Consider the following 21,415-nt stretch of genomic DNA (forward strand, 5'->3'; position numbering starts at 1 on the left):
AAAAGTCTTAATTGTTAACATTTTTTGTGTTTGTCAAATAAGAAAAGATGCAATAGATACAATAGTCGGGGTGTCTTTTATATAATGCGGGTACTTTGCAGTCCGCGCGAGAGAGACGCCGTGTAAACATCACGTAGACGAAACGGCGGTGAAACCGCCGGCGATTTCGTAGCCTATGGTAGCTCGGTTGCGAAACTCGCGTCGCGTAGCGTTGAAAGCGAACTGATGTCGTCGTCCGACATGCACTTATCTTACTCGCGACGTTTAGCGGCAAACGGCGGCGGACAGCGTCCGAGGAGAGGGTGGAATGGCAGAATTAAACATGCCGGTCACGTAGAGCCATCACCGCGTAGGTCGGAAGTTTAAAGAACCTTTAAACGTTCCGCGAAACGATTTGCCCGACCTTGCCAATAACAACCTCCACCTACTTAAAGTCGCTGTTCGTTCAATAGCATTTCGACGTCGTTCCACGGATTCGTCGGTTTGTCGGGGGAACGGCTGATTTGCATCGAACCCCAGGCAAAACGCATAACGCAAAAACGACCGGTCGGTTAAAGTTGGTGACTTCTGTGGATAGTGTAGCGTGCATTCGTTCGTTTTTGCATTAATTCGAGGGACTTCGTCGCGCTGCCCTTTTTACGATATTTTCCGGAAATTGCGTTGCGAATCTACTTTTGCAACTTACGGCGTTAATTCAAATTATTGTATATGAAACATTGCGTTGTGTTGTATAAAAAAAAGTATTTTTTACGAAAAGCAAGTAATTTTTGCGAAACAGCAAGAACCTGGTGTTTAACAGAAACGTATCGCGCGCACGACGTTTAAAATGAAAGTTTTTTCCGGTTTAAAAGAAAAGGAAAGAGGGATCTTTAAAAAGAGCTATTAACTTACCGCGTTGCACTTAGGTATTAGCCGGCTCTAAGTCCAGAGATAATCGATTTGATAGCCTCCTCTCTGACATCTCCATGTTGGTAAAGAGGGATTTAATGGCGCCAAAGAGTCTGACGTGTTTTAAATCGACTCATCCATCCAGCGGCGTTCGATCTCTCTTCCTTCGCAGCGCGCGCGCGCTATTATTAAAGCCTGTTGGTCTATTTCGAACAGTTCCGCGGCGTGCTGTGCCGCAAAGCGAGCGGGCAAAGCAGGCGCATTGTTGGCTTTATTGTAGGTATTCCGTTCGCCTCGAAACGCGCTCGCTCGGGCCTCAACAGGCACCACCTCAGTACACCAAGCTGTTGGAGAGACGGCGTAAGATCGGTCGAGATCTAGCATACCAACGAAACCCCTTCCCTCCTCCTCTCTCTCTTTCTCTCTCTTTTTCTTTTTCTCTCTCTCATTCAATCTGTTAGATCAAATGGGTTTTAATACTCGCTCGATGTAGGGTAATTCACCCAATAGGTTACGTTAGACATGAAGACAAGGTTAAATTGCTGAGACGGATGTTACAGCTCTTTAATTGCTAATCTCTCTTTCTTTTCTTTATAGATATATAATGCGTGCTGTAAAAGCGTGAACAATACATACGTGATGTAATGGGAATCTGATTGAACGCCACACCTTCTTCCGCGACTTTTTTTTTACTTTTAAATGATTTTAATCAAGTATCTCAGAAGTCAAGCCACAGATTAAAAATTTGTTGAAATAAAGTTAACTTCGAGAAATTGAACCAAGATCAACGTCGTTTATTTTCATGTCTAAAGTTTAATGCGCAAAACGACCGTCTGTTTTCGATCGTGACTCGGAGAGATCTTTCGCTGAGGAAATGCCAACTTAAAAATTGATCGAAGAATAGATTTTTGTACATCTTCTATTTCTCTTTTTCATATTTTCGTGTGACCCCATTTTGTGACGCATATGATCGGGAAGTGGAATCTTGTTCGCGGCGAGGATATGATATCTCTGTTAAGGACGTGGGGCTGCGTGACGAGGACGAGGACATGGACGTGCCACGTGTCCTGGACCGCGTCCAAGCCGCGAGGAATTCGGGAGTTCGCTTTCCGCGCGCGCAATGCCGTCTGCGGAGTCACCATTATGCAAAGCATTCCATTCCGCGAGAGCCGCAGAATCCTCGAACTCGACACCTATAGCTACTCGCGCACCCGACTCTTGCGGTGACGTTGACGACGAGAACGACATCGATGCCGTCGCATCGTTTTTCATTTACTGCAGCACTTCCACGTACGCGGAAATGTCGCTTGCATGCTCTTGTTTTAGAAGAATTAAGTCATATCTTTAACCGACTTAAATTATTCAAGTTCCAGTAAACTTTTGTCTTCTTACGTCCATTTCTACCAACGTAGGTTTAACTTTAATCTCGGTTTAGTTGATTTTTTATTTTTTTCTAGTCTTGAAAATTAGAAAAAGATAAAAAGTAAGTCAAACCGAGATCAAAGTTAATCTACATTATGGTAGAAATGGATATTAGAGGTTGATCATATACGCACACGATTTGGGTTTATTTAATTAAATTTATTTGAACGCGCGCACGCACACACACGAGATATACGTTAGAGTAAAGTAAATACTCTTTTGGAAATCTCGTTGTTGTACCTCGAAAAGAGCGGAAGGGATGCATTGCAGTTATCCGTTATCGATTATTCCAGTCGTCCGTGATATTTGCATTTTCGATGTATACATGTATATAATAACACAATTCCGGAATAACGCCGAATGTCGCGTCCAAAAGACTCGCGACTCGAAATTGCTCGACTTCCCCTAGGAATCGGTTACACGTTGATATTTGCGAATTGCAAGTATTTTCGACACCGTCGAATGCAGCTCGCGCTCCACAGTGAGGTCGTAAAAACTTAACGCATTTAATGTAAGGCGCCGCGGCACGGTACGGCGTTAAAATAAATATCATATATAGCGCACTTGCACGATAACCGTTCGACCATGCGTGTACCCGTCTCTGGGTGCACCATAGGTCAGTGCACCGGTTGGAAATACACGCGCGCGCGAGAGAGAGAGAGAAAGAGAGAGAGAGAGAGAAAGCGCGAGCATTGCATTTTTGTGTTCAGTGACGATTCCGCCGCCACCGTCGCGTCTCGCGTCGCCGGCTCCAACATTTCTCGCGACACGAACATGAATACTGCATAATGTCGCTAATAATCCATCTACGCGCGCTCTCGTAAATCTATATATGCACGTTGAAGTAATACATGCTCGCCGGAATAACAAATGCCGCTTACCTAATTATTCGAAATTAAACGCGACGTTACAATTAATTGCATTTAGATTTTTTCACGTGACGATAATTAAATTAAATTTAATTTAATTTATTGCTTATTTGAACATCGGCAAAAGAGATATTGTTAGAAATCAAACATTGTTTGATGAAAAATTGTATAAAGAACTCTTCTTAGGATTAAGATGTGAGTCGAATAAATACGATTAACTTCTATTTAAAAGTATATAAAAGAAGAATTAGTTTATTAAAAGTTATACGAAGATATTTTTCGAAAAAGCAGAAATAAAGAGCTCTTTCGGTGGAAAAATATTGTCTAAATGTAAAGACGCTTGAAATACTAATACCTATTGATTCTATGGCTATTATCGAAATAGATTTTTCTTCGTCGTTTGATATCAATGTTGAGATGACGTTGGCTTCGAATGAAGATATTTATTGTCAAAGATACGGTATGCTTCTCTCTCCCGCGCCAAAAGATTCGCGTTCGATCGAGGATTTTCTGCCACGTCAGATAGTACGCGCGAAAGCCTTTTTGTATTTTCCCTACACCGATTTTCACGGAGAGTCCGACGTTGCTTTTTCCTCCCCCACCCCCTCCGCTCCCTCACGTATAGACGATAGATACCGGTCATTATTATTTCCCATTTATCTTCTAATCGAAATATATATCACGAGCTTTGCAGAAATAGCCGGGAAAGAAAACCTGCTATACTCGCGAACGTGCTTCAGCACGTATAAATCATTCGCTTCTTCGTGGCGCGCCGCATTTCGCGACGCCGTCCATTTTGGAAGCGACGCGGATCAGATTTCGAGAATCCGGTTGAAATGTAGATATATACATGTTTCGCGACGTAATATTTGTGTGTATGCAGCCGTGTTCTACTCGAATTATATAATTATGTTTCAGAGATGCGCCATATATTTCTTTCTTTCGGATAAAACGTTAAACATTCTCTAAGATTCATTATTTGACTTTGGAAAAAATTATACAAAGTAGACAAATTAACCGGCAAATACATGGATTTTCAACTCGCAAGGCCTTTTCGGCGAACCGCAATAGCGGAAAAGACGAATATATCCTTTGTGAATACCAACTAGCGAGATGAAACGCTTTTCACAGGGAATAGTTTCGCCCTTTTGGGATATTGGATATCGCGGCTGCTGACTCTCGCATGCTCGAAAATGCGGCAGGAATAATCGCATAATCGGATAGCGCAGGTTGCTCTCCGTGCATCCTCTCCGGTATCCTCTCGTTTGGTTTTCATGCCGGTCTCGGAAGTTCGCATGCGATCCGGCAATTACGAAACTAGTTTAACTTCGTCCCGTGGAATTGTTAAGTAATCTCTTATCTATGCGCTTGTCGCGGATTATTCTCCGATTGCCTCTCGCGCTCTCTTCTTTTCTATTTGTCAGAAGTTTTTTCGCGGATGAAAAGAAGCATTGTATTTATTAGCACACGTGGAAGGAATCGGGCTAATAGAGCCAATCGCCATAACGGTGCGAAGATTATATTTTATTCTTCTAGCAAAGCTGAAGATGGTCCGAATAGGGACCGAAACGTACGTCGTCTAATTCCATAGAAGAATAAATATAATTTTTGCACCGTCAACAGCGATTGGCTCTTAATTTGTCCGATTCCTTCCACGTGTTGACATCCAAATTATCTTTCCAATGTATTTATTAGATTTTATATATCGTGATTTTTTTGAAATCTCCCTCTTTTCTTTACCTTTTTTTTCAGAGAACATTATATGTATAGGGTAAACTCGGGTAAGATGGCCATACAGGAAAGATGGCCAACCTATATGTTCTTTCAATCTAGCTCGCCATGAAACATCGAATGAACATATAGGTTGGCCATCTTTCCTGTATGGCCATCTTACCCGAGTTTACCCTAAAATTAACTTAATAATACACATTCAACTTGAAATAAATAAATTATAAAGTTTTTGTTTTTTTATTTCTCTCACTAAGTTACATAAAACTGATATCTCACACCAAAGAAAAATAAAGATAGAAGAATACTTGAAGAATACTATTTTCCAACTGTTCTAATTTAAATTAAACGGTGTTTTGGTTAAGTTAACAGACTTTACGTTAATTAAAGCATTATAATTTAACCATTTTTTCTTGTTTTCTTATTTCGAGATGCAAGAGCGTACGGTGGGAAATCAAAATTCGGGAAGAATATATTTTTATTGCAAATTTCTGCATTATTATTTGCGACCGTTGTATTGCGAGAGAGACACCGACGTCGTCGTCGTCGTCGCCATCGTGGCTCGAAGTTTTGCGCCACGGGAATTTCACGGCGTAATTGTAATTAGGGACAGTTAATGTTACATGGCAGGGGGACAGCCAGCGGGGTTATTCGGAGATTATATGGAACGGTGGTATATCCCAGTGAATCCGGTCCGAAAGGACCTCTCGCTTGCCGGCAGCGAAGAGAGTCTTAGCCGCGAAGAGCATCCTCGCGGCTCGGAAGTTGGTGAGTTACCAACTACTCGCCGCCTCAATCGACCGTATAATCTGCTAGCCTGTCTTATTCCCCGGGGGCAGCGCAGCCTGTGCCATCCAGGTAACTACGCTTGCAAGATAACGAGAGAGAAAGAGAAAGTGAGCAAGGGAAAAAGATGACGGGGAGGAATATGGCTGTCGGTGACATACGCGATAAGTCCTGTTGTCGAACTGTTTTGGAGTTACACTACTGTAAATCCAAGTGCGTGTTATTTTTATTTCTTAGTAGGGGAGCTAGCTCCATTTTTTCGTGATTATTTCGGTACTTATGAAACTTTTTGTGATGATTCAGAATGTTATTTAATGATTAAAGCTCCGGGACTGACAAAAAAGTGGGGCGCTTTGGGTGGTATAGCCACTCACTTGTGCAAAAAAATTTTTTTTTTCAAGTCATTTTGGTATGTCAGTCATTTTGTACCATAATTCTTTGATATATTCTATGACTATTTGCAAATTGACTGACAAAAAAGTGGGTCGCTTGTGGGTGTAGGGCCGCCCAAAAATGTCATTTTTTTCAAGTCATTTCGGTATGTCAGTCATTTTGCACCATAATTCTTTGATATATTCTATGACTATTTGCAAATTGACTGACAAAAAAGTGGGTCGCTTGTGGGTGTAGGGCCGTCCAAAAAAGTCATTTCGGTATGTCAGTCATTTTGCAACATAATTCTTTGATATATTCTATGACTATTAGCATAATTGACTGACAAAAAAATGGGTCGCTTGTGAGTGGTAGGGCCGCCCAAAAATGTTTACGTTACGTTGTTACGTTATGTTTATGTTTATATTTATAACCTTTATAAACTATGGCATCTAAATGTGTTTTTTGTGGTCGTGACGATGACAATAAAATATGTGTTTTTACTAAAGAAATATTGAAAAAATGTTACAATTATTTGAAAATTCGTTTAAAATGGAAGCTGAAATACAGTGACGTCATTTTACCTTCCGCTTCAGACTCAAATAGAGGTTACCATCCACAGTGCTACAGGCTTTTCTCATCAATAAAAAAACAATATATATATATAATATATATATATATATATATATATTTTTTACCGGGTAACATATTGTTTTTTTATTGATGAGAAAAGCCTGTAGCACTGTGGATGGTAACCTCTATTTGAGTCTGAAGCGGAAGGTAAAATGACGTCACTGTATTTCAGCTTCCATTTTAAACGAATTTTCAAATAATTGTAACATTTTTTCAATATTTCTTTAGTAAAAACACGTATTTTATTGTCATCGTCACGACCACAAAAAACACATTTAGATGCCATAGTTTATAAAGGTTATAAATATAAACATAAACATAACGTAACAACGTAACGTAAACATTTTTGGGCGGTCCTACCACTCACAAGCGACCCATTTTTTTGTCAGTCAATTATGCTAATAATCATAGAATATATCAAAGAATTATGTTGCAAAATGACTGACATACCGAAATGACTTTTTTGGACGGCCCTACACCCACAAGCGACCCACTTTTTTGTCAGTCAATTTGCAAATAGTCATAGAATATATCAAAGAATTATGGTGCAAAATGACTGACATACCGAAATGACTTGAAAAAAATGACATTTTTGGGCGGCCCTACACCCACAAGCGACCCACTTTTTTGTCAGTCAATTTGCAAATAGTCATAGAATATATCAAAGAATTATGGTGCAAAATGACTGACATACCGAAATGACTTGAAAAAAAAATTTTTTTTGCACAAGTGAGTGGCTATACCACCCAAAGCGCCCCACTTTTTTATCAGTCCCCGGAGCTTTGATCATTAAATAACATTCTGAATCACCACAAAAAGTTTCATAAGTACCGAAATAATCACGAAAAAATGGAGCTAGCTCCCCCACAAACGTCTAAAAATGACACATTTGACTGTAACTTGTTTTACATGTTGGTGCGTGTTACATTAACATGTTGAATAGTATTAAATTAAAAGTTAATACATTCAACCGTGTTCAATGACGTGATTTAACACGGCGAGAAATGTGTAAGAAGAGTTTCAGTTAAAATAACACACTTGAATTTGCAGTGATGCTCAAAATTTCGTACTCAAACGGCACGTAGAAGGATCTTGCGCGGCATTCTTGCGCGTCCATAAGTTTTTAGTATTACCAGTGATACGGCGAAACACACGGCAATGATTCTCCGCTAAAAAAAAAACCCGTCCACTATCGAAATTATCTTCAGTTACTGTTCATTATGGACGATACGTTCAAGGGAGGTACTTTTCTTTGAGCGAGCGCGCGCACTCGACTAGTGCATCAGCGATAGTGGCGAGTGGCATAGTGGTTGGTTATTGTTCGGTCTCGGAGCGAGGCTATTAAGCGACTGGAGGAGGATTATGAGAACCCGCCTCTTCTTTGATCCCTTGAGCATGACCAAGAAGAGCCTCCTCCTCACCTCTCCTTCGCACGGCGACCGAAGAGTCAGTAACGGAAAGACTCGTCGATTACACGTCACGGGCCACGGATTTCTCATCCTCTCCTCTTTCTCCTCTTATAATTCGCGGCTGCCATTATTCCGCCTTCAGCCCCCCGTCTTCGGGGATAATGGCGAGACGTCGATTCTTGTGACGGGCGCGCTCGGATGACATCGGAAGAGATTGCGTTTAACGCTGACTGCACATTGGATATAGCGGCGGCATGCGCACGAATGGTATCGGATTTGAACTTATGCCGTAACGCTACATTGTAAACGTACGAATGGAGAGCCTTATACTTCTTAAAATTAACATTATTATTGTACATTTCAATTGCCAGAATACTATAGGAGATATCGCATCCTTCGAAATTATAGTATCATTAAGATATCGTAGAAGATACAGAGAATATATTTTATCATCGCTGTCGGATCAAACATTCGTGTGTTAAAGATCTTTCTCTTTCGATCGAGAAGACATCGCGAGTTGTCATGCAACGTCATCGTGCGTGACGGCGTCCGCACATAGCTTCGAACTTGGAGCTCCGATCTTATGACCTTGCGGAAATAGACACAGACGGCACCTTTGTCTTCCTCCTTCCAACCGGCTTATATCGTCGAAGAAGCCGCCGGTGCGGGAGAAGCGCGGACGCGTGTACGTCGAAGGCGTACAACGCGCGAGCTGTATATCATACCACGTTGAATCCCGAAGGAAACCTCATTGTCTGCCGCGAGGTCCTCGTCTTCACCGGAATCTTGAATATTTATGACGTTCGCTTAGACGAACGGGAAGGTTTCATGGGCGAACGCCGAGGTTCCCAGCGAGAGCGTTTCGGGTTTGTCTCTTAAAGGCGGAGCCGAGAGAAATTCTGTGCTCTCTCTCTCTCTCTCTCTCTCTCTCTCTCTCTCTCTGCTAGGGATCTTGAATCCGGCGGGCCTTAGACGACGATTTATCACGGTCTAGGGAACCTTTCGCGTACGATCCTATGATCTTTGTTGATACAAGATACTATACAGCGCACGCGAGAGAATCCAGCGAATATGGGTCTTAAAATACGAACGGAATATATCTTTCATTTCGGGAAGAATTCGGAATATGCAAACCTCGATATTTTAAAATGGAAACCGCAGTCTTGTTTGGGAAAACAAGAAGTAATTATGGAACATATATTGTCCCCTCCTTTTTGCTAAAATTCTTTTCTATTTTAATATCAATTATTCCATTTGATTGCAAACTGAAACTTTTTTTAAACATAAATGTTACCGAATTTTTAATTTTTTTAAGGGCTTTTAATTTCTTTAATTATACACCACAGCATTTTTAACTGTTATTGAATTTAAATTTCCAAAAATTTGGCTAATTAATTTTGATGGTGGAAAACTCGTTTCCTACTTTAAAAAAAAATATTCGGTTGGGAAATATCCCAAACATTCTTTCTTATTACTTTTCTTCTTTCGGCATCGAAGTAAAAACACGTAAACAAAGTCATCGCGAGAACGAGCGGGAGCTCGTGGTAAATGGTTAAAATTTAGCGCTAATGCCGTTCCCGGGAGAGTGCGCGAGAGAAAGCGAAGAGTCCACGGCGAAGTTTAGGCGGCATTAGCTTTTAAGCCACTTCCGGCAGTAACGTAACGAAACGCGGCCGGCGCGCGGTTTGCGCGGGCATTTATATTTAAAGTTCCGCCACACAGCAGTTTGCATTAATTACGCCTGCGAATAAACGCCCATCGAGAGGACGGCCATACCGTTCCGTTCCAAGGCCGAGCCAAATAAATTCATTAATTCGCTTCTTTTATGCGTTCCTCGCTCGTTGTTTGGGAATAACAATGTTACGAGGCGCGCTTTGTCTCGCCGCTGGGCGGCCAGCGATCTATCAGCTTTATTACAGGTCGGAAAATAAACCGGGTGGCCGCGCCGACGCGGACGCTTTTATCCCGCGATACGACACGTGTCTTATTTTGCATGCGCGATTTAATCAATTTTTCGCCCTTCTTTTTGCGAGTATGAAGCGAAAAACAACGTTTCTTCTTCCAAAGTGCGTCGACTATTCAAAAAAATTATTTAAATACGATTATCGCGTCTGAATTTCTATTTTACTATATATATATTTTTTTGTTTCTATTATTTGCAGGTAAGGGTTTGTTTATCAACGGCCACGAGTATCTTTATTACTATTGTTTGCTGTTTGGTAAGTGAGACTTTGAAGTTGAATTCATTTACAGAAACTTCTCGTGTCAGATTTTGCGTTTCACGCGCGACGAGGAAATGGCTTTTCGTGATTTCCGTAATTTTGCACGCGACGGCGTTCTTCCGTGAAAAGGTTGATCGATGTCGGTTGACCCGCTCAAATGAATCGTAACTCGCGCTCGTCGATACGTCCCCGGAAATGGCCCATAATGAAGCGCATCATCTACCGATGTATATTTTAAGCGATACCGATTTATCAGGCTAATGAGTAGGAAGCGTCGCGTTGCTCCTTCCTACCGGAAATGCGTGATTATATTCCTGTACCGCTTATTTCAATACCGATTACAATACGACTGCGATCTTTTATATTTAATTGCCCTTAATTGATACGATATAAGTAAAAGACAAATCAAGTAACAATCATGTTCACTTCAGTTTTACAGTTTTTTCCAGAAATGCAATAATTGTTTTTTAATTTTGTATCATTTTGCGTAAAAATTAACGGAAAAGTAAATGGAAAAACAATCTATAAAACCATTATAACATTGAAATACGCATTGAAATATGTGTTTTAATCATCTCCATTAATTTTAAATCTGACTTACCATCGAACAAATATATTCATAACGAGAATTTAATTAGCCATTGTTTTAATAACCATCGTAGTTGTCGATAATCCTTTTTGTTGCACAAGATTAATATTCTTGCAAATAACCATTTTTTTATCGTTTTTTAATATTTAGATATTTAAACGAAGAACAGTTTAAATAAAATTTTATTGAAATATATGATGTTGAGAATTGATTTTTCGCATTTACATATTTTTTTTATGAGCCAATCGCACGTGATATCATTTAAAAGCTTTGTTTTAATTTTAATTAGTTAAATTTGCATTAATAATTGGGAAGTCTTTAATGCATTTGCAACGTATTTAATTCACATGAACTTACTAGATTACAATTAAATTTGATTTTCACAAGATTATTTCTTACTGGAAGTGTGCCAGTAATTGTTGATGTTATTTGCAACAGATATTCCAGATTAAAGAGATCAAATAGAGCACAAAGTTAAAGTGAGATAATAAACTAAATGTGCTTAAACATTTATCAAGCGTTTAAACGTGTTTCTTAATACATATACTGTAGATCCTCATATAACACGGGTTTATATAACAATTTTAATATTTGTTTGTTTTAAAGTGAAATAAAAAACATTTTACTGTTGCATTATTAATTCATTTTACATTTTTTATAATAAACCCTTAAACCCTTATAAATATGTTTCCATTTGCATATGCATATATGTATATACTCTATGACTCGTATAACACGCGCGGATTCATATAACTATATTATACGGGAATCTACTGTACTTCTAATTAAAGATCGGTTCATAAAGGTTGTCTCTATAATTAGCCAGTCGGAAACATACAAATAAAAAACGCGTATATTGATACGTGGTTTTTGATCGTGCGTTTTTTTTTAATATTTATTTGCGCAAACAAATATTCACGCGCCGTTAAATTATACGTGGACTTATAGGAGCATCATCATCCCCGTATCTGCATGAGAATGATCGCGATTCGTTACATATTCATATCGTATCAACTCCTCCGGTTTAAGCAAATAGCGTGCAGGCAAAAACACATCGGGCGATAGTTACGATTATAGGCGAAAAAGCGCCGCCGATAAATGCACTCCTGCGAAAAATCGCGACCGCGTAAATATTGAATCCGCTCCGAGCGGCGAACACCGAACATGCACTCCGCGTCGTCGCTCTTTTAAAAACCTCGGCATATTTTTACGCTCGCCGGATGAGTGTTAATTTCCGCTGTTTTCACTTCCGTTTATCGTGTATTTTCGTTATATTGAACTAAAAAACATTTTTTTTTCTTCAAATTGTGACGTTTATAAACAATACCGTTCATAAGTGACAATACATTATTTCAAATAGATCATCTTTTCTTTAAAAATATAAATATTATAACAAAAGAATAAGGAGTCTTATATAACAACTTCTATTTTAGAAAAAAAACATCAATCTGTCATTATTTATTTATTATACTGCTTATTATACATAAGACTTAGGGAAGAACATTTATTCGACACTGATGCGAATCAATAACATTGATAAACCTGATAAGTAAGAATGGAAGTGGTATATTTGGATTCTGCGTAACACTAATCTGAATATTAAATCACCGAATAATTCTCTTTCCAGGTTCGCCGCACACCGTGAATTATTAATTATGATGAAATTTCGATTCGTTAATTCGCGTATTGCTACGTTAAGTGTGCGAACGTACCGCACTTGGTCGGCTAACGCGCGGTTATCATATACATCACTCTTTGCCCGTAACCCGCGAAACTATCGCGATATAATTTTACGATGCTCTTATTCTAATAGCTCGATCCATTATGTTTGGTTTACATTTCGATGGTGATTTATGCGGCCGCAAGCGATAAACTGCGAATAGCAGTATTTATCCGCCGATATATCGGCGCATATGTTAAATCAGCATAATTACGCGCGCGTGTTTGCACAAATGTCACGTTGTATATACACATTATGCTGGAAATATTATCAAAATATCGCGGATGGGCGCGTTACCTTTATATAACGATTTCGCAGTCGATGGTTGGTGTTACGTAACATAACATTTAACTATTATTATAATTTAGCTACGGCCGAATTTTACCAAAAGCTATTATCACATCCGCTAAGCTGATCGATGTCACCAATGATCAAACATACCGCATATTCTAAACACAATACAAAATAACAATTTAACATTAGCGAGAATTACACACCAAGGTATAATAAATTTCCATCGAAACGTGATGTGATGATATCCCCTATACATATTTTTTTACATTGGCAGATTTGTTTTTTGTTAAAAACGTTTGATCTACAACGCTGTGAGAGAATTCGCGGCGAAAATCGATAAGGAATGTTGGTTTGCAGTTTAAGTTAAAATGTATATAGTGTAGCATTGCCATTGATAATAAATATATTATACGATTACACTGATATAAATAATAATTTATTTTGTTTTGTTGAAACTTACTTATTTGAATTACAATAAATTTCCGTCGAGAAACGAGAACGTTGCGTGACGACATAATTTTTTATACTGACAGTATTTTTCGTCAAAGTCGTTTGATCTATACCAACATTTTACTATGAAAATAAACGAGCTGCACACAGAAATCGATAGAGTTTCGCGACGAGACGTTTGAGTCGAAATCTATCAAGCGTTACACGGACGTCAGCCAGCCGTCCGAAACTTTTGTAATCAAATTTTTTTTTTTTGCGAAACATTTAATCAATGCTCACAGTCGGGCAAAGTTTACAGAGAAAGGGGGAAAGCGTGGTTATTAATTAAATTATTCGTTCAGAACAACGCTGTGGGCTGATTCGAGCGTAAACGTCTACCTTCCCATCGAAATTCGTCCTAGAAATAGCGTTACTCCACGATTTACTCGACAGGGAACCATCTGGCGGGTCCATCATAAATTCGGCCGCGTGATTCATGTCGCGCTGTATGCTATTTCAGCGTGTGTTACATGAATACGGTGAACTCGTCGTCGCCGTGATTATTTATGGCAATGGATATGGAATTTAGTTTGATTAGAGATTAAATAAATAAACCATTACGCTTTTTTTTAATGCCATTTTATTAAGGAGAATTTATCCATTATGCGTTATTTATACTACAATTCGAGGGGCGACAGTGTGGTCTAGTGGTAGAGCGCCAGACTCGTAATCTGAGGAACAAGGTTCGAGTCCACTAGAGCCATGTAAACATGGAATGTTTTTCCGAAGCTACGCCCCTCCGTGCAAGATAGGCTCTTGTGCGGAGCAAACTGGGTTCCGTCTTTCGGAAAGAGACGTTAAGCCGTTGGTCCAAAGGGTTAAAGTGAGAAGAGAAAGGGGGTTAGTAGTGTAAAGGTTTGAGTAACGTTCCTTATAAAAACGCCTTGCAAACCCTGCGGGGATAAGCAATAGAGATAGTTTAGTTTACTACTATTCGGTTTATCGTATATCAACTTACGAACAAATGCGAATATTAAAGGTACGTCTTCATTAATAGTTTTTTAAAATTAATTTCAGTATATTAAAAAATTGCTTTTATCGATGTTATAATGACTGATTTTATATAAATTACATAATGCATACAGAGAGTAGGGCAATAATATAATATCCAGATTTTAATATTAGGGGGAATATCTGTGAATATTATTAACTCTTAAATGCCACACCTTTTAAGAATCTCGTAAATGACATGAGGGGTCTAAAAGACCCCAGCATGAAAAATGTCTCCTTACTCATTGATTTTTTTATCTTTAGTTATGATATTTTTTTTCAATGTTGTTCAAGGCTTAGAAAAGAGAATAAAATGCTTATATTGTTAAAATGTCAATTTCAACATAGTATAAAAAATTAAGTAAACTGAGTACTGCTAAGTGTACAAACGGATAGATCAATCACTCAACTATCATCAATGGGAGCATGAGCTCCATTTTTGGCAAGAACATTTGAAAACATTTTATTCTAAAGGGTCTGGGGTCCGCTGGACCCCACGGGGCATTTAAGGGGATCCTAAAGTAAAGGCTGAACTTCCTCGACGTCGGTACGGTCAACATTTCTAATTCTGTTTTCTATGTCATATATCTATATCTGTTCTTGTCTAACGAGAGGCATCTGTCCTTGTTTCGATTGCTGCGCCATCTCTTGCTACACGCAATATCAACCTGAATGTGCTTTTGCACATATAAAAATTTATTTAAACTAATATTTTTTTCTATGCTTTCAATCTTAGATCTAATTGCACGATATTGTTCTTAAATGTTGTCCCTAGGTCATGCCGGTCTAATTTTGTGGATATTTATTGTGGAATTTTTGTACAAAGCAAATATTGTCGTCACGTATACCAAAAATTAACAAAAATATTAATTTTTTCTTGTTTTCGATATAAATTCGACCACCATGACCTAGATTTTGATGCGTACTTTAATTCTAGACAAGAATTTTGCATTTCTATAAAGCCATTTAAAAGATTAGTGTTAAGAAAAAAAGCCGGTATTACAGACGGCTTTAGGATCCCCTTTAAGGGTTAATTCACCGATTATCCGAATAGGTATACTTTATATTGTTCGTATAAGTTCGACATACCGTACTTTACAATTTTCTATCTCTTGATTGGTGAATAGTTTGAATTGAAGAATAGTTTGGAATTAACGAATTTTTGAATTCTGTTCTTTTAATATTTAATTATTTATATACATACAATTATTATATGTATAATTAATATATTTAATTAAAAATATAATACTTATATTGATAATATAATAAAATTATTGTTGTCATGCAAAGGACATTCTATATATTAATTATTAAAGATAATTCGAACATCTCTAAATTTATGTAACGAAACAATAATTATTCCGAATAATTTATAAATTATTCGGAATATTATCCAAATATTTATAACCATCATACGTTACAATACGTATAAATATGATATAAAAAAGAACGGATACCTTCAATTCCAAACAATTTTGATATTACATTATCTCAATTTATCTGGATATGCATCTGATATAAATATTACATATCTATACTATTATATAAAATCCTTACGGGTGGTGTATGTTTGAACGTTAATAACTTAAAAACTATTGGACCGAATTTTTACAACAAGTACATGAAATAGGGGTAGAATTTTCTGGAATATGCTATAGGGTGTGTATTTTTTTGTTACCGATTTTCTGGAAACCGATTTTTTTAATTTTTTTAATCCTTACGGGTAAAAGAATTAAAAAAATCGGTGTCCAGAAAATAGATAACAAAAAACTATACACCCTATAGCACTCCCCGGAAAATTCTACCCCTATTTTATATGGTTCTAATACAAATTCGGTCCAATAGTTTTTAAGTTAAAAACGTTCAAACATATACCACCCGTAAGAATTGGAAAAATAAAAAAAAACGTTATTAACTTAAAAACTATTGGACCGAATTTGTATTAGAACCATATAAAATAGGGGTAGAATTTTCCGGGGAGTGCTATAGAGTGTATAGTTTTTCGTTACCGATCTTCTGGAGAAACCGGTTTTTCTAATTTTTTTTAATTCTTACGCGAAATAATTGACCGAATCTCAAAGAATTATATATGAAACAGGAATAGAATTTTCCGGGGAGTGATATAAAGTGCATAATTTTTCGTTTCTGATCTTTTTGGAAAATGGTACCAAAATTTTTCCAATTTTTCGGGAATTAATTGCCCGAATTTCAAAGAATTGAATTTTGTGATATAAAGTGTATAATTTTTCGTTACTGATTTTTTTAGAAGTTATCAGAAATTTTTTGAATTTTTCGGGAAATAATTGATCGAATCTTAAAGAATTGTATATAAAACAGAGGTAGAATTTCTCGGGAAGTGTTATAAACTGTATTAGTTTTTCGTTACTGATCTTTCAAAAATTTTATTAATTTTTAGAGGATGGGTTTAATTGCCACGATGTGTATTATTTTTCGATAACAATTTATTTTTTTATGTAGGATAAGTTGTTTATTTCACATATTATATGTGAACAGAGTCACTTCAGTTCGTGGCTTTTGTGACTGACGCGAGTGATAGAAAAGTTATTGGGGTTGTCTTGCAATAACCTGCAGTTAAAACGAGAGAAACAACTTATTCGATTTTTATATAAATAAGATTATCATTAAAAATTTGGATTAATAGAAAGAAAAATTTCCAAGAAATAATTTACACAAAAAAGAATGACGCCAAAATTTTGATAAAATATGTGTGTAAAATAATCCAATTTTTTATGAGAGGGAGAGGGAGGGGGAGAGGGAGAGGGAGAGGGAGAGGGAAAGGGAAAGGAAGAGGGAGGGGGAAAGAGAGAGGGAGAGGGAAAGGAAGAGGGAGAGGGAGAGGAAGAGAGGGAGAGGGAGAAGGAGAAGGAGAGGGGGGAGAGAGAGAGAGAGAGAGAGAGAGAGAGAGAGAGAGATATTATTTGCGTGTATTATTACACATGTCCTCCGGGGCGAAGCCCGGGTAACCAGCTAGTACAATATATAAAGAACGGTTACACGGATATAGAAGAAACTCTAATATTGACGATACTATATTAATTAATAAATAAATTGTTGCATTATCATTGTATATTAAGATATATATGTATGCGCGCGCGTGACTCAAAAGAAAGATGATATATTATTATAATTATATAATATTCGTAATATTTACCATTGTCGTCTGCCTCTATTGCGAATCCATACCAGTCTGTTGACTTGTACTTATATGACTTGTGTCATTCTCTTCAGTTGTTTGTTGTGCCATTAAATCCATGTTATTTCCCATATTTCTATGAGTTTCTAGATGTTTACTTATACCTCTTCGAGGTAAAGCCTTAAGAGCCAAGTGTTCTAAGAAATATTTTAAGAACGGGATCGCAATAAATGCATTTCATGTTGTGATTTTCTAATGTGAATTTGATAATCAGTCATGTCTATATAATTACTCCTTGTGTTTCTGCTATTATTTGTAGATGAGCATATACCTAACAAGTGGCGTTCTAATTCTTCTCTATTAACGTATTATTTATCACAAATTTTGCAAATTACAAAGGTTTCATATTTGTTTCCTTTTGCGTAATATTTCCATACCAAGTTTTTGTTATTTTATTCTATTTTTGCCTTCGTTATTATCATTACGTAGGATTTAGTGAATATGGAGTAGAGTGATTTTTCATGATATCTATTTTTTCTGTACATTTATAGGTAACAGACATCGCATTTCATCTGATTTTATCGAATTCACTTCTGCAATTTCACACCTAACTTCTTCTCATTGTCAGAGATTACCGCGTTACTCCATTATATTCGCACAATATCACAGAGTGTATGTTGCTAAGTATGTCATATCAGCTGTGCCGCAGAGAAAACTGTCCGAGAAAGGTAAAACAGAGACGTATGGATCTTCGCTAAAATGTAAATATTGACACTTTCGCAGTCGATTCTAGCACACGACTTAAAACTGGGAGCCGTGTGCAAATTTGTTTCATTTTCGAGGCGAAATTATTTTCAACTCCGTTCAAATGCTCATTTTGGTAAACTTGAAATCAATTTATTGTTAGATATCTGCAGTAATCAAATTATAGATATGAATCATAAAATTATCTGTGTGCCTTCCTATAAATATTAAATAATTACATTGGCGGCAAAAAAAACTAGCTACAGATTTTAAACTGACATAAATTACATCAGCAGCTGCGGATGTATTATAGTTTGAATTTTTCTAGTAGTCCCTCAAACACAGTATCATTCTACTTTTAATTTATTTGACCATCATAGTCGAAAGTATATGTATATTAAAATCTTTCGTTAGAATCATTGCATTTTAAATGACATATCTTTTATGTAATAAAAAATATAAATACATATATAGGTATACGTTGTGAATGTTAAAATAAATGATAGAATATTTCTCTTCGAAATTATTGGAAGTCGTTATCATAGTTATCGACTTAAATAAAATTGTTCTTTTTGTTTTAAATTATTTCTATTATTTATACATAGAGAGAGAGAGAGAGAGAGAGAGAGCTGAATAGAATATCGCGTGATTATTTTGACGTTCACGTCTTTTATATCATGTTTTTTTATGTCATGCCTGTGTAAATATCATATACATGTGCGTAATAATGCGGAGGATAAAATAGATATTTTTCGAGAGCAGGATATTGCTGGTGACGTTTGCATACGTACATCGTAAAATCGCGCGAGTTTATTCGCGCGGAAATCCTTCTACGAAATCGCCGGAAGATTGAAATGCCACCTAAATCTAACGGATGAGTGGTCACTGTACCTTCCACCACTGTACGAGCGGAAATTTATTCGTTGTTGTTTTTTATCTTTTTATTTTTTTGCGGCGCGCAGCGTATTATCGGTAATGAGAACAAAGCGCGGCCGGCGCAGGTTCATTTATCCGCTCCGATCGGAACGATGCATTATTAACGAGGGCGCATTATCGCGTACCATTATTTGAAACACTTCGCACCGCGCGACCGGAAATCGACGTTTGTCGCGAATTCAATGAATGAACGAATTTATTCGCCGGTTGCGCGCGCTCGATTTGTCGTCGCCGATGTTCCAGTCTCCGCGAGCCATTACTTATTTTCTTTAACTCGCTCTCGCGACCGGATTTAAATATATAATGTCGGATTTTCTGACAATTACAATGAAGCGAGCGAGCTGTAATGCGTATTTAATTTAAAATTACGTGGAATCGTGGTCGTGCTATTTGAGATTGTCTACGAAATATAATGTAATCATGTGCGAGCATTGAATATGAATATATTTCTCAATGTAAATAGTGATATATATATTTATATATATTGAGTATTCCTGAATTACGGCTTTAGAGTTGTCGCGTATTAATATTTAAATTTAATATTTTTAAGCTCTTAAGACACATTTAATGTGACAAGACAAATTCCGAAATTTTCATAATTATATAAAGTTCCTGTATTATATTTCGTGCGCTTTTAGACTGATAATATTTACCGAAGAAATATTTAACGGCGAAGGGATTAAATGAATTAATTTACATTGCAATTTATAATAATCGTTTGATTTGAATTCTCATTTTCGCTTTCTACGTTTTCTGCGCTATTATTATATTTTCAACCGCCGAAGAAATGACATCTTGCCATTCGCCATGTTTTGAGCAACGCGTGAAAAATCCTTCGCCGGATCGTTGATGCGATACAGCGTGGCTTCGTTTAAATGTCGACGTGCCTTTATTCTCTCACCGCCCGTAATTAACGCCGTCCATTGTTGCTTTGAGACAAGATATTTCGCGCGATTTATCGCAGTCATTACCGACAATGGACGGCGCGGAATGAAGACAGACAAGAGAGAGAATTACTCGACGGGTGAGACGGAACGAAAGTAAAAATTTTGCCGGAGACGTCACTCGGCTGAAAGCAATTCAATTTGTCGTTACCCGTCGTGATTTCGCACGATAACGTCGAATTTACATTTAATGGCGGCATTGCGCGACATTATTAACGTGCGTCTCTCATTTATTCGGGTTTCTTTCGGCAGAGAACGGGTCCGTTAATTCTTGTTATTAAATTCGTGCAGACTTATCGTCCTTCCAAAGAGATATCAAGAAGGATTATATAAAATCTCAGGTCTGTAATAATTTCTTTTTCATTATTTTTCGACTGGTTCTATACCGTTTTGATTTTCTTTTTGAGTTGATAAATTTTATATTTAATATTTTAGGAAACGAATATAATTTAAAGTTTTTCACGGTAAAGCGTAAAGTTGTTTCTGCGCTACATACAACTCATCGGCCTATGATATTTATAATAATTGCAGCACGCGATATCCGTTGCAGTCCCGGCGTTATCGAACCCTCTCTCTTGTGCGCGCGCTCACTTTTTTCACCTTCTTTTTTTCCGCATCACAGCCGCGCACAGCCGGAGCAACTCTCTTACGTCACGTTATCTGTTATCGTTAATAAATTTTCCCTTGCACCTCGCCTTCCTTTTTCCTCGCGTCTACATCCGGTGCACCGACGAGAAGGCGATCTTACTCGATGAAAAAGGGACGAACAAACTACCAACGCGAACTGGGATGAGTTACCCGTAAACCTGCCTCTCAGATATCTTCCAAGCCGATTTTTCCGCTGCTTTAATTGTAAACGCCATTTTTTATTGCTCCTCGCTAATATTGCACGATACGTATCGCCCTGCTGATTTATGGTGGACTTAGGATTATTACCAGTGTTTCTCAAACTTTTTTCCTTTCCGCAGTATTTCTCATTTTTTCACTCTTTTGCGATATATAAAGATTTACGAATGAAATGTTTCAAACGAGAAGAACTTGAATTCCAGATTGTTCTAACTTGAAAATTTTCAAACTGACGTCTATAGCTTTGTTATATTCTTTTGCAATTGTCTTTTTATAGTACAGCTCATGCCATAAGAGATTTAACAGACGCATATACTTTCTTTTTCTCTCATTTTTCTAAAAACAGATGGAGATTTTGTAATAGAGACGAACTTAAGAAT

General features: G+C 37.4%; 1 protein-coding gene across 1 annotated transcript in view; it reads left to right on the forward strand.

Annotated features, from left to right (window-relative positions):
* LOC143898290 (CCR4-NOT transcription complex subunit 6-like) overlaps window positions 1-1,508 on the forward strand; it is a 379,988-nt gene extending 378,480 nt beyond the window's left edge. Inside the window, exon 4 of the mRNA XM_077407671.1 lies at window positions 1,486-1,508. Coding sequence (XP_077263797.1) covers window positions 1,486-1,493 — 8 coding nt within the window. The 3' untranslated portion in view covers window positions 1,494-1,508. The remainder of the gene's footprint in view (window positions 1-1,485) is intronic.
* The last annotated feature ends 19,907 nt before the right edge of the window (window positions 1,509-21,415 follow it).

This window comes from Temnothorax americanus, unplaced genomic scaffold, assembly GCF_048541705.1.
Source record: "Temnothorax americanus isolate GAGA-0224 unplaced genomic scaffold, ASM4854170v1 Scaffold23, whole genome shotgun sequence".
Classification (NCBI taxonomy): domain Eukaryota; kingdom Metazoa; phylum Arthropoda; class Insecta; order Hymenoptera; family Formicidae; genus Temnothorax; species Temnothorax americanus.